Here is a 12,902-nt window from a genome sequence, read left to right as displayed (position 1 = left end):
AATAGTTTGTAAGATTGACTCAATGTTGAGATATTGAGGTTAGAATGAGGGGAGAAAAGGCCCCATTGATGACATCTTTTAAAGAAACTTGAAACTTTCCCAAGGAACAATGTGTCCTTGAAGCAAAGAATCAGACAAGGATATATCTGACTGTAAATTTGAATTTGCTCTAGTGAGAATGATTCACGTGAATCAGTGGACCTCTACGATGCAATTTTTCTTTCTTTTTCCAACCAGGTCTCTCATAAACTTCAAATGGCTTGAAACTGTTTGGTTTTATCTGCATTTTTTCCTTGAAATATATATACATCCAGCACCTAAAAACATTTCTGGAACATGGAAAATTCTGAAAAGACATTAGTACTTCAAATTAGAAAACATGGAGGCAGATTCTCAATTTCTCTTCAAATGCCTCTCTCCTGTATCATGCCAGGGTTGGAAGTTTAGATTATATGTCTCCTTTGAAGCTCCTCTGCCCCCATTTTATCTTTCCTGATTACAAGCATTTTTGCTCATTTCTGAGGTCCCTTAACCACTCTCCTTTTCTCCTGCTATCCCTCAAAGTGAAAGTCATGATGCCACTTTGGCTTTCAGAGATGACTGGGAAGCCCAAGAGAACAAGGCAAGTTCAGTCTTCAAGGAAGATACTGGAATTATGTGGACCTCTGCCTGGTCAAATATCACATCTGATGGTGATGTTCCCATCTACTCAGGTGACACAGTTCTGTGCCCTAGTAAGATTGTGAAGTCATGGGTGAGGAAACAGATGGATGCAGAAACAAGGCTTATGATCAAAACCCTAGAGAACTGGTTGTATGCAGATGAGTCCCAGCTATAGGCAGGGTGGAGGAGGCAATCTTGGTCTTAGTGGAATAAATAAAGGGTAATCTTGATGAAAGATGTTGGAAATCAACCCTGCCATCCTGCCTCTTTTGTTTACTTGGATAGATTTGAGCCCAAAAGTTCTAATAGTGATAAGAAATGAGAGAGGCCATTACCACAAGATGAAAGAGCCCTAGTTTTGTAAAAGCTGGAATGTGGAGAATTGGGGATCTACTAGGACCTGGCACAGGTACAGAAAGAGTAGTTTCCTGAAGACCAGGTTTCTACATACCCTCCTGGGACTTGACTGAAGTGTTTTTGCAAACAAACCCAGTTTGTAAAGTAGAGGCCACCTCTGTGAAATAAGAGTAGAGATGAGGCACCAAGGGTAAAGGCACACAATATATCCCTGCTGTTGAGGACATGGAGGGGGGATTCAAAAAGGGAGGGAGCTGAAGCAAGAGGAGCTATTCTTGAGAGGCATAAATGAGCTCCCAGTGGAAAGATCTTGATGACTCCATATCTCTAACCTCTAACAAGTCACTTACTCTCCCCAGGTTCTGTCTTCTCTGTCAAAACATAAGGACATAAGCACATGAGTATCTTTGACAGTATATCATTTTTAGTAACTTTTAACACATTTAACACTGTCAACAGCATTTATCACTATGGATCTTTAAACACAGCCATGAAAAAAGGCCATTATGTTGAGGTATTTAGGAGAATTTACTGGAGATATTTACTGGAGAATTCAGATAGACAGATTTAATGATGGAAATTGAGACTGAGAATGGATTTAGGATAAATATTACAGTACTTCATTTATTTATACAGGAAGCAACCAACATGCAGACTTTGCCTGTGAGTTGCCTATCTGTCTGTTCCTATTAGAGAAGCCACCAAAAGAGTCTATTTGCTGCCATGAACCAAACACATTCTGCACGTTCAGTTCTTATTAATGCCAATCCTCCAAGTTCCTTAGGCCACAGAGGAAGACCATTTTTCTTGGTTGGTTGCTGTGGGCCAGATGCATTCTCCTTTGGAACTGAAACATGAGTGTGTCTCTATCCCTTCTGATTTATAACACAGAAAGCAGAACGTGTTCTCTAGTGTTTAAGATGTAAATGGCAAATCTTAAGGTTTTAAAGTTACTTTTATTTGTTTCTGTGTTGTTCCGTTGGAGTTTTCATGGAAATTGGTTAATTATATTTATTCTCCATTCAGTGATTCTTGGTAAAATTGTTCTTTTTCTGCTGTCCCTCCTACATAAAGATAAGTCCTGATATCTTTCAGGTGAGATTAGGGAGACTGATTTCCTTTATGAGGACAAGGAGCTGGGGAGTGGCCTTCAGTGTCAGCATAGACTTCATCTTGAAAATTCACCTCCTCTTCTCAGATGAGTCAGACACAAGATGGGTGAGGATCCCAAGTCATTTAGGCTCTGCCATGACCTTCATATTGAGAAATGTTAGGCACGAGACACAGAAAAAAATGTTGATACTGTTTCAAACAAACATATAGATGGCTCTGGTGAATCCAAAATCTATGTACCTCACATGACAATCTCTATGGGATTATTTCAATATTAAGAATTCACATGTCATTAAAATATCAGTCTCATGCAGATATTGAAATGTCCTTACCATGCCTCGTGTAATTTCCAGTGTTTGTCATGATTGAAACAACATGCAACCATGGGGAAAAACAAGGAACCTCATGCTTTTTTTCTTTTTCTTTTCATGTCATTGTCATCAATCACTGCTTAGTCTCATGAGACTAAGTCAAGTGTCCCTCCTACCCATCTTACTACTCCTGGACAGTTGATTAGACTGGGACATGGTTCTGTCTTCTAAGTGTGATATTTCATAGGAAGAGATTCAAAGAATCTTCACTGAAGCATCACAGATTTAGAAGAAGGGCCAGTTACTATAGCAGAAATGAAGTGGAGAATTTTCATCCTGCCGTTTTGCATTGAATTCTTTAATCATTTTCTAAAGCCTCCCACTCACACTCCTAATCCAACCTGACTCTCATTCTCAGAAGAGGGGAGACACAGAGTCAGACAAAGAGAAGAGGTACAGGTAAGCATAGAGGCAGCAACCAAAGTGATTGATCTGTGAGCCAAGGCACACCAAGGACTTTCACTGACCAGCAAAAGTGAGGGAGGGTGAGTAAGGATCCCCTCCTATAGTCTTGAGAGAAGGAGCCAACCTGGCTGACACTGAGTTCACACTTCCATCCTCCACAACTATGAGGAAGTGAAATTGTGTTTTAAAGTAAAATAGTATCTGTAATAATATTAATTCCTTACCCAATTCTACATCAATGAAAGGATTTGTTTTATCACATAATTAAAAAACTTTAGTCAATATGGAAAAGTCATGTTAGAGGACATACTGAAAAAATTATGTTAATGGCAAAGCCCTAGAATGGGTCTTATTCATAATCCACTCTGAAGTTTTCTAAAGAGTAGGTATCATTTTTTTCCCCACATGTTATGACTCTCTTTGACATCTACAGCTAGTCAGGTGTCTGTTCTAGAGGCTGATCTTTACTATTCCTGTCACTGGACATTATTGAGGGCTGATTTTTATGATGTGCCTGCAGGTCTCATGTTCTTTAAAACATAACCTCTGAAAGATTAGTGATTTCAGTTTGGAATTTTTGTATCTGAATTTTGACTCTATAAGTAAGGTAAATTCTCATTACCCCTCTTTAATAATGATGTAAATTATAATTACCAGTGTAGTAACACTTCAGGAATCCACCCTTCATGTTAATACATCAGGTTCAGAAAGAAAAGGGAGTATTCAAATTATAACATTTTTAGTAACAATTTTAATGAGGTAGATTAATGATTTTTGTTTTTTAACTATTTTATTTATTCTATCTAGTTATATATGACAGCAGAATGCAATTTGATTCATATTACACAAATTGAGCACAATTTTTCATGTCTCTGGTTGAACACAAAGTAGAGTCTCACCTTTTGTGTTTTCATACATGTACTTAGGGTAATTTTGTCCATCTCATTCTACCACCTTTCCTACTCCCATGCCCCCTTCCTTTCTCTCCCCCCCCCTTTGCCCTACCTAAAGTTCATCTATTCCTCCCATGCTCCCCCTGCATCCCCATTATGAATCAGCATCCTTATATCAGAGAAGACATTTGGCATTTGGTTTGGGGGGATTGGCTTCCTTTTCTTAGCATTATATTCTCCAACTCTATCCATTTACCTGCAAATGCCATGATTTTATTCTCTTTTAATGCTGAGTATATATAAGCCACATTTTCTTTATCCATTCATCTACTGAAGGTTATCTAGGTTGGATCCACAATTTAGCTATTGTGAGTTGTGCTGCTATAAATATCTATGTGGCTGTGTCCCTGCAGTATGCTGTTTTTAAGTCCTTTGGGTATAGACTGAGAAGTGGGATAGCTGGATCAAATGGTGGTTCCATTCCCAGTTTTCCAAGGAATCTCCATACTGCTTTCCAGACTGGTTGCACCAATTTTCAGTCCCATCAACAATGTAAGAGTGTGCCCTTTTCCCCACATCCTTACCAACACCTGTTGTTCTTTGTATCCTTAATAACTGCCATTACTACTGGAGTGAGATGGAATCTTAGAGTAGTTTTGATTTGCATTTCTCTAATTGCTAGAGATGTTGAACATTTTTTCATAAATTTGTTGATTGATTGTACATCATCTCTGGGAAGTATCCGAGTGTCATGTTAGAGGACATACTGAAAATATATTACTTAGTCCTTTTATCGATTGAATTATTTGTGGGGTTTTTTTGGTGTTAAGATTTTGAGTTCTTTATATATTCTAGAGATTAGTGCTCTATCTGGTATGCAGGTGGTAAAATTTCTTTTAATTATTTGTTTTAATTAGTTATACATGACAGTAGAATGCACTTATATACTTTGATATATCATACATAGATGGGATTTAATTTCTCATTTTTCTGATTATACATACTGTAGAATCACATTGGTCATACAGCCACATACATACGTAAAGTAATAGTGTCTGTTTCATTCTACTATCTTTCTTATCCCCACATCTCCTGCCTTCCCCTCCTTTCACTTCCCTCTACCTAATCTAAGGTAACGCTATTCTTTTTTTTTCTTTGCATTACAATTCTTAATACACATGTATACCACAATTTTTGTATCTATGTTTGAATATAAAGTATGTTGACACCCAATTCCAAGTCTTCATACATGTACTTTGTATAATGATGTCCATCACATTCCACCATCCTTGCTAATCCCCTGCCTCTCCCTTTCCCTCCCACCCCTCTTCCCTATCTACAATTCATCTATTCCTCCCATGCTCTCCCTCCTATTCCCACTATGAGTCAACCTCCTTATATCAGAAAAAAACATTCAGTATTTGTTTTGGGGGGGATTGGCTCATTTCACTTAGCATTATCTTCTCCAATACTATCCATTTACCTGCAAATGCCATGGTTTTGTTCTTTTTTAATGTTGAGTAAAATTCCATTGTGTATATATGTTACATTTTTTTATCCATTCATCCACTGAAGGACATCTAGGTTGGCTCCACAGTTTAGCTATTGTGAATTGTGCTGCTGTAAACATTGATGTGGCTCTGTCCCTGTAGTATGCTGTTTTTAAGTCCTTTGAGTATAGACCTAGGAGAGGTCAAATGATGGTTCCATTCCCAGATTTCCAAGGAATCTCCATACTGCTTTCCAAATTGGCTGCACCAATTTTCAGTCCCACCAGCAATGTATGAGTGTACCTTTTCCCCCACATCCTCGCCAACACTTATGTTGTTTGTCTTCAGAATAGCTGCCATTCTGACTGTAGTGAGGTGATATCTTAGAGTAGTTTTGATTTGCATTTCTCTGATTGTTAGAGGTGATCAGCATTTTCTCATATATTTGTTGATTGATTGTATATCCTCTTCTGAGAAGTGTCTGCTCAGGTCCTTAGCCCATTTGTTAATTGTGTTATTTGTTTTTTCAGTGTTTAGCTTTTTTAGTTCTTCATATACCCTAAAGATTAGTGCTCTATCTGTTGTGTGAGGGATAAAAATTGCTCCCAGGATGTAGGCTCTCTGTTCACCGCCCAGATTGTTTCTTTTACTGAGAAGAAACTTTTTAGTTTGAGTCCATCCCATTTATTTATTCTTGGTCTTAATTCTTGATCTAAAGGAGTCTTATTAAGGAATTCGGGGCCTAACCCCACATAATGAAGATTAGGGCCTACTTTTTCTTCTATTAGACTCAGAGTCTCTAGTTTAATTCCTAGGTTCTTGATCCATTTTGAGATGAGCTTTATGCATAGTGAGGAGAGAGAGGGGTTTAATTTCATTTTGTTGCATATGGATTTCCAGTTTTCCCAGCACCATTTGTTGAAGAGGCTATCTTTTCTCCAGTGCATGTTTTTGGCATCTTTGTCTAATATAAGATAATTGTAATTTTGTGGGTTAATCTCTGTGTCCTCTATTCTGTACCATTGGTCTACTGGCCTGTTTTGGTGTCAATATAATGCTGTTTTTGTTACTATTGTTCTGTAGCATAGTTTGAGGTCTGGTATAGTGATACCACCTGCTTCACTCTTACTGCTTAGGATTTCTTTAGCTATTCTGGGTCTCTTATTTTTCCAGATAAATTTCATGACTGTTTTTCTATTTCTATGAGGAATGCCATTGGGATTTTGATTGGAATTGCATTAAATCTGTCTAGTGCTTTTGGTAGTATGGTCATTTTGATAATATTAATTCTGCCTATCCAAGAGCAAGGTAGATCCTTCCATCTTCTAAGGTCTTCTTTGATTTCTTTCTTTAGGGTTCTGTAGTTTTCATTGTATAGATCTTTCACCTCTTTTGTTAAGTTGATTCCCAAGTACTTTTTTCTTGAGGATATTGTGAGTGGGGCTGGTTTTCTAGCTATAAATTTTATTAACTTTTGTTTATCATGGAATGTTTTTATTTCATCTTCAAATTTGAAGCTTAATTTTGCTGGATACAAGATTCTTGATTGGCACCCATTATCTTTCAGAACTTGAAATATGTTGTTCCAGGATCTTCTAGCTTCCAGTGTCTGTGTTAAAAAATCTGCTGTTATCCTTATTGGTTTACCCCTATATGTAATCTGATTCCTTTCTCTTGTGGCTTTTAAAACTCTCATTCTGTGTGTTAGCATTTTCATTATAATATGTCTTGGTGTGGATCTGTTGTGATTTTTTTGTACATTCAGCATCCTGTAGGCTTCTTGGATATGGATTTCTGTTTTATTCTTCATTTCTGGAAAGTTTTCTAATATTATTTCATTGAACAGATTGCTCATTCCTTTGGTTTGGACCTCTATGCCTTCCTCTATCCCAATAACTCTTAAATTTGGTCTTTTTATGCTATCCCATATTTCTTGGATATTCTGCTCATGGTTTCTTACATTTTCACTGTGTTGTCTAAGTTCTTTTCAAGCTGATATACTTTATCTTCATTGTCTGATGTCCTATGTTCTAAATGGTCTACTCTATTGTTGATGCTCGCCTTTGAGTTTTTAATTTGGTTTCTTATTTCCTTCATTTTATGGATTTCTGTTTGAGGTTTTTTTATATAACCTCTATCTCCCTGTTGAGGTGATCTTTTGCTTCTTGGATTTGTTTATGTAGTCATTGTAAAAGTGATCTTTCACTGCCTATATTTGTTATCTAACGTATTCTTTGAGATCCCAAAACATTTTATCATGTATAACCTGAAATCTTTCTCTGTCATTCTTTCTGCTGTGCTGTTAATCCTTCTAATACTGTGTTGTCTTGAATTATTTGTGGTACTTTCTTCTCTTATCTTTTCATGTTGCTCGCATTTCTTTTTTTTTTTTTTTACAGCTCCATGTGACTGGTGTGTTATTGTTTTTACCCTATGGATTTTTAGTGCTCATGTATGTTTTCAAGATCCCTCCTTTGTTGGGAAGGACAACGTTAACAGATTCTAATATCAACAGTACATCACCTATGAACAAATTATTGTTATTAACACATTTATAGTAAGTCTCAATGTCCAGAAATGTTGGATTCATAATGGAATATATATCATTATACAAAATATAATCAGTAGTTTCATAAAAGGTGTACAGTTTCTGGTGGTGGACAGTGAACTGGAGGTCAGGCATAGGATGATATGCTAAGGGGGAAAGATGTGAGGGTATGGGGTTAATATAACTTAGGAAATTTGAAGAAGAAATCTAATGAAGAGGGTTAGAAGCAGGGGAATAGATAGGAGGTAACTTAAGGTAGACAAGTATGAGGGAAGACAGTAGAGTACATAAAAACAGACACACATATGTATGTATTTAGAAAATTACAGTATGTTAAAATAGTAAAATTTGGAGGGTGCAAGAAGAAGAAAGAAAAAAAAGGGAAAGAAAGAAAGAGAAAAAAGAAAGAAAGGAGAATTTTTAAAAAAGAAAAAATGGGGGGGGGGGCTTATGCAATTCCTCTATATTATATTATTCATGTGACTCAATTCTCATAGTTCTATTTCATGTAAAGTTCTTGGTTTCACATATGTTGGCGTTGTGAAGGCCAGAGGATAGAAGGGTAGAGGAGGAAAAATATGGATAAGAAGGAAAAAAACTTTTAAAATTTCATTTCCTTTCTGCCTCTTTTCTCTTTCAGTAGGTTGTCTTAACCAGGGTGAGAGGACTTGAGCCCCCGGTATTGTCTCTCTCCCCTGCCTGGAGCTTCCCAGTCCTGGTTTCTCTGGTTTGCTACAGGTTTTTCGCTCTTTTGTCACTAGACCCCTCCCCTCCTTTTCTCATCAGATCCTAACTGCAGGATCTATCACCCTCAGGCTTGCTCCAGGTGGGTGGTGCCCTGGTCCCAGTCAGCTGAGAGTGGTTTTTGTGCTGGGTAGTCACTGTGCAGAGTAATCTCAGCTGGGAAGGGGGAGAGGGGGAGGCAGTTGGAAACCAGGTACCTGTTCAAATGGAGGTCCACGCTGATAGCCACACCCACCAAAAAAATGGTGAGAGAGGTTTTCCAAGATGGAGTCTGTCTGCTTCCAGCTCTGAGGTGTCTGGTGAGGTGGGGGGGAGATGGGATGGCTTTGTGCTGTGGCTATATTGCAGCCGTGTGGCCTGTGTGGGCGCAGGTGCAGCTGATTAGGTGATTCTGCTCCACCGCTTGAGAGCCATGTGCGCTAGAACTGCGGGCTTTGGGACTGGAGTTCAGAGTCTTACTGGAACACAGAGTCTCTGATTTCTGCACAGGTGGTTGCATCTCTGACGGTTTCTGTGAAAATCCGCTGTATAGGGGTCCTGCCGTATGCTCTGAGATGTTATATTCTGAATAGGTGAGACCTTGTGGAGAAGCTGCCTGACCGTTTTCTTGGTTTAATTCCACAGAACAGCCAGAAACAGTACCTCTTCTATTCTGCCATCTTGGATCCCCTCTGCATGTGGTAAAAATTTGCTCCCATTCTGTAAGCTCTCTATTCACCTCACTGATTGTTTCCTTTGCTGAGAAGAAGCTTTTTAGTTTGAATCAATCACATTTATTGATTCACAATTTTAATTCTTGTGCTATAGGACTCTTATTAAGGAAGTCAGGGCCTAATCCAACATGATGGAGATTTGGGCCTACTTTTTCTTCTATTAGATACAGGGTCTCTGGTTGAATTCCTAGGTCCTTGACCCACTTTGAGTTGAGTTTTGTGCATGGTGAGAGATAGGGATTTAATTTTATTTGGTTGCATATGCATTTCCCATTTTCCCAGCACCATTTGTTGAAGAGGCTATCTTTTCTCCAATATATATTTTTGATGCCTTTGTCTAATATAAGATCACTGCATTTATGTGGGTTTATCTCTGTGTCCTCTATTCTGTACCATTGATCTACAAGTCTATTTTGGTGCCAATACCATGCCATTTTTGTTACTATAGCTCTATAGTATAGTTTAAGGTCTGGTATAGTGATGCCACCTGCTTCACTTTCTTGCTAAGTATTGCTTTAGCTATTCTGGTTTTCTTATTTTTCCAGATGAATTTCATGACTGTTTTTCTATTTCTATGAGGAATGTCATTGGGATTTTTATTTGAATTGCATTAAATCTGCTTTTGGTACTATGGTCATTTTGACAATATTAATTCTGCCCATCCAAGAACAAAGGAGATATTTCCATCTTCTAAGGTATTCTTTAATTTCTCTCTTTAGCATTCTGTACTGTACAGGTCTTTCATTTCTTTTGTTAAGTTGATTCCCCAAGGGTTTTTGTTTGTTTGTTTGTTTGCTTGCTTTGAGGCTATTGTAAATGGGGTAATTTCCCCATTTCTCTTTCAGAGGATTTGTCACTGATATATAGAAATGCCTTTGATTTATGGGTGTTGATTTTATATCCTGCTACCTTGCCGAATTCATTCACCAGTTCTAGAAGTTTTCTGGTGGAATTTTTTTGGTTCTTCTAGGTATTGGATCATATCATCAGCAAATGGTGCTAATTTGAGTTCATCTTTTCCTACCTGTATTCCTTTAATTTATTTCATCTGTCTCATTGCTCTGGCCAGTGTTTCAAGAACTATGTTAAATAGAAGTGGTGAAAGAGGTCATCCCTGTCTTGTTCCATTTTTAGAGAGAACACTATCCTGGGCCTGCCTGTGCTCCTAGACTATACTTTTGATGTCTGTTCCACATTGACTGTTTATTGGGGGGAAAATTAATGAACACATTATTCTTTTGAGAAAGGATTCCTTGCTGAATTTCTTCACTACATAAAATTACTATTATATTACAATTTCACATCTATAAATAGATGCCCCCCAAAATGTCTGAACCCATACTTGAAATCACTTCGTGATCAGCTTCAATAAATGGATTCTTCAAACTCTGTTTGTTATGAAAAAAAATGAACACTTAAAAACAACACAATACTAAAAAATTGCTCAAATCTCTGAATAAACTTTGTTCCTACTTTTAAATGACCTCTCTGTCTTCTTTAATGGAAATGATGATGTAAAGAACCAAAATTACTTTAGTCAAAATAACCTGGTTTCTATCTCAGTCTCACACTATTTAGTGGGTTCTTTCTCATTCCTAAATAGGACATAAATGTAAATTGTCAGTTTTTAATACATATTGAATGTTTTCATTTATTGACAAATGTTGTCTTAGTTGGAATTATTATCTGTAAATCTATGAATTGAAGGTTTCAGGGCATAAAATAATGAAAAATTAATTCTAGTCTTTTTCTACACTGAGTTCAAATTCAGTGAATAGATATGGATCCTATATTTAAAAAAGAAAAGAAGGAGGTGGAGTGTCAAAAACAATCATACAAACACAGAGATACTTTTATAATATAAAGAATAATATGTCCATTTAAAATGAAAACATATGTATATACACACTAGAGATATTTATATAATAATACATGTATATATATTCATTTCATGGACATATATGTATTCTTGAATCAACAATTTAAAACAGACCTTTAAATTCCTTCTCCAAAATTTGTTTTCAGACAATTGCTTAGAGAATTCGCATTCTGGCACCATCTATTCATCCACTCCCTACACCGAAAACCTGAAAAATAAAAATATTTCACAGCTTTAACTGTGAATTGTATCTTCCAATTCTATTCTCTGATATCTGTTGTTGTTTATTTATTTCTTCCATAGGATTTGTGCATTTGGTTGGAGGACATGGACCTTGTTCTGGGCAAGTGGAAGTGAATTCTGGAGGAGACTGGATTCCAGTATCTGATGGAAATTTCTCATTACCCACAGCCCAGGTCATCTGTGCAGAGCTGGGGTGTGGCAAAGCTGCATCTGTCCTGGGGAACCTGCCCTTTAGAGAAGACAGTGAACAGGTCTGGGCTGAAGAGTTCAAGTGTAAAGGACAGGAGCCTGAGCTCTGGTTTTGCCCCAGAGTACCCTGTCCTGGAGGAAGGTGTCCCCACACAGGGGCTGTACAAATTATCTGCTCAGGTGAGACTCACAACAGGATGTTAACCTCCCTATGAACTCTGTGGGGGGTAAGAAAAATGGGATGTAGCTAAAGCCCTGTCTTCTGCCAGGATATACAGATATTCGGCTCATGAAAAATGGCAGCTCTCAGTGTGAGGGTCAAGTGGAGATGAAGACCTCTGGAGGCTGGAGAACACTCTGTGCCTCCCACTGGAATATGGCCAATGCCAACGTTGTTTGCCGTCAGTTGGGCTGTGGAGTCGCCATCTCCACCCCAAAGGGAGAGTACTTTGTGGAAGGAGGAAATGAGATCTGGAGAGACCGATTCCACTGCTCAGGGTCTGAGTCCTTCCTGTGGAATTGCCCTGTGACTGCCCTGGGTGTTCCTGCCTGTGCCCATGGAAACACAGCCTCTGTGGTCTGCTCAGGTAAGAGAGGTCAGGGCTGACTGGTACTTGAGTGATGTGTCTCTAAGAGCAGACAGTGTGGAGAGCTGACTTCAAAAATGAAACATTCTGTGGTAAAATAGGATTCTTCTCAATGATCATTCATCTTTCAGGCCTTGTCAAGTAGTATTAAGAGCAATATTTTTAAGTAAGCCTTTTTATTTATTCAAGTTCATGGACAACAATGTATAACAATGAATGACAGCTCTGTCGTGTTCCTCACCCTGGGCCATCAGAGAGTATCAGCAGCTCCAAGGAGTAACCTGCACATCTCTCCAGGCACTATGCCCTCCTCCTTTCCAAAGAAGATCACTCTAACTTCTGCAAAATATTTTTGCACATCTTGAGATTTATGTAAAATCATGCAGTATGTTCTTTTTTCATGTCTACTATGACTCAACATAATGTTTAGAATTCACCCATGTCTTTATTTTTAGTCAAGCTTCATTTATTTTTATTGCTGTAGAGTTTTCTGCCAAATAACCACAGAATCATGTGTTGATCCACTCAAATGATGTCGAGGTTTGAATTGTTTGCATTTTTTGAATATCCAAATAATGATCCTATAAATTATCATGTCAGTGTCTTTTAGTGCAAATATGGATATATTTGTATTTGATTTTTAATCCTTGTCCTTTTAGTTTTCCTCCCTTAATATGGATTTTATTTTTGGAGTCAAATTTTTGTTC

The 12,902-nt window shown here is 37.8% G+C and overlaps 1 protein-coding gene across 1 annotated transcript in view; it reads left to right on the top strand.

Moving 5' to 3' along the window:
• The window catches only part of LOC308658147 (antigen WC1.1-like), a gene marked incomplete at both ends in the record, with an annotated part of 116,544 nt that overhangs the window by 37,990 nt on the left and 65,652 nt on the right, over positions 1 to 12,902 (top strand). The window contains 2 exons of the mRNA XM_081310774.1: positions 11,480 to 11,788; positions 11,878 to 12,195. Of these exons, the coding sequence (XP_081166900.1) occupies positions 11,480 to 11,788; positions 11,878 to 12,195 (627 nt within the window). The remainder of the gene's footprint in view (positions 1 to 11,479; positions 11,789 to 11,877; positions 12,196 to 12,902) is intronic.

The sequence above is a fragment of the Spermophilus citellus genome, assembly GCF_964194105.1.
Source record: "Spermophilus citellus genome assembly, chromosome: 10".
Classification (NCBI taxonomy): Eukaryota; Metazoa; Chordata; class Mammalia; order Rodentia; family Sciuridae; genus Spermophilus; species Spermophilus citellus.
This window is presented reverse-complemented; position numbering and strand designations above follow the sequence as displayed.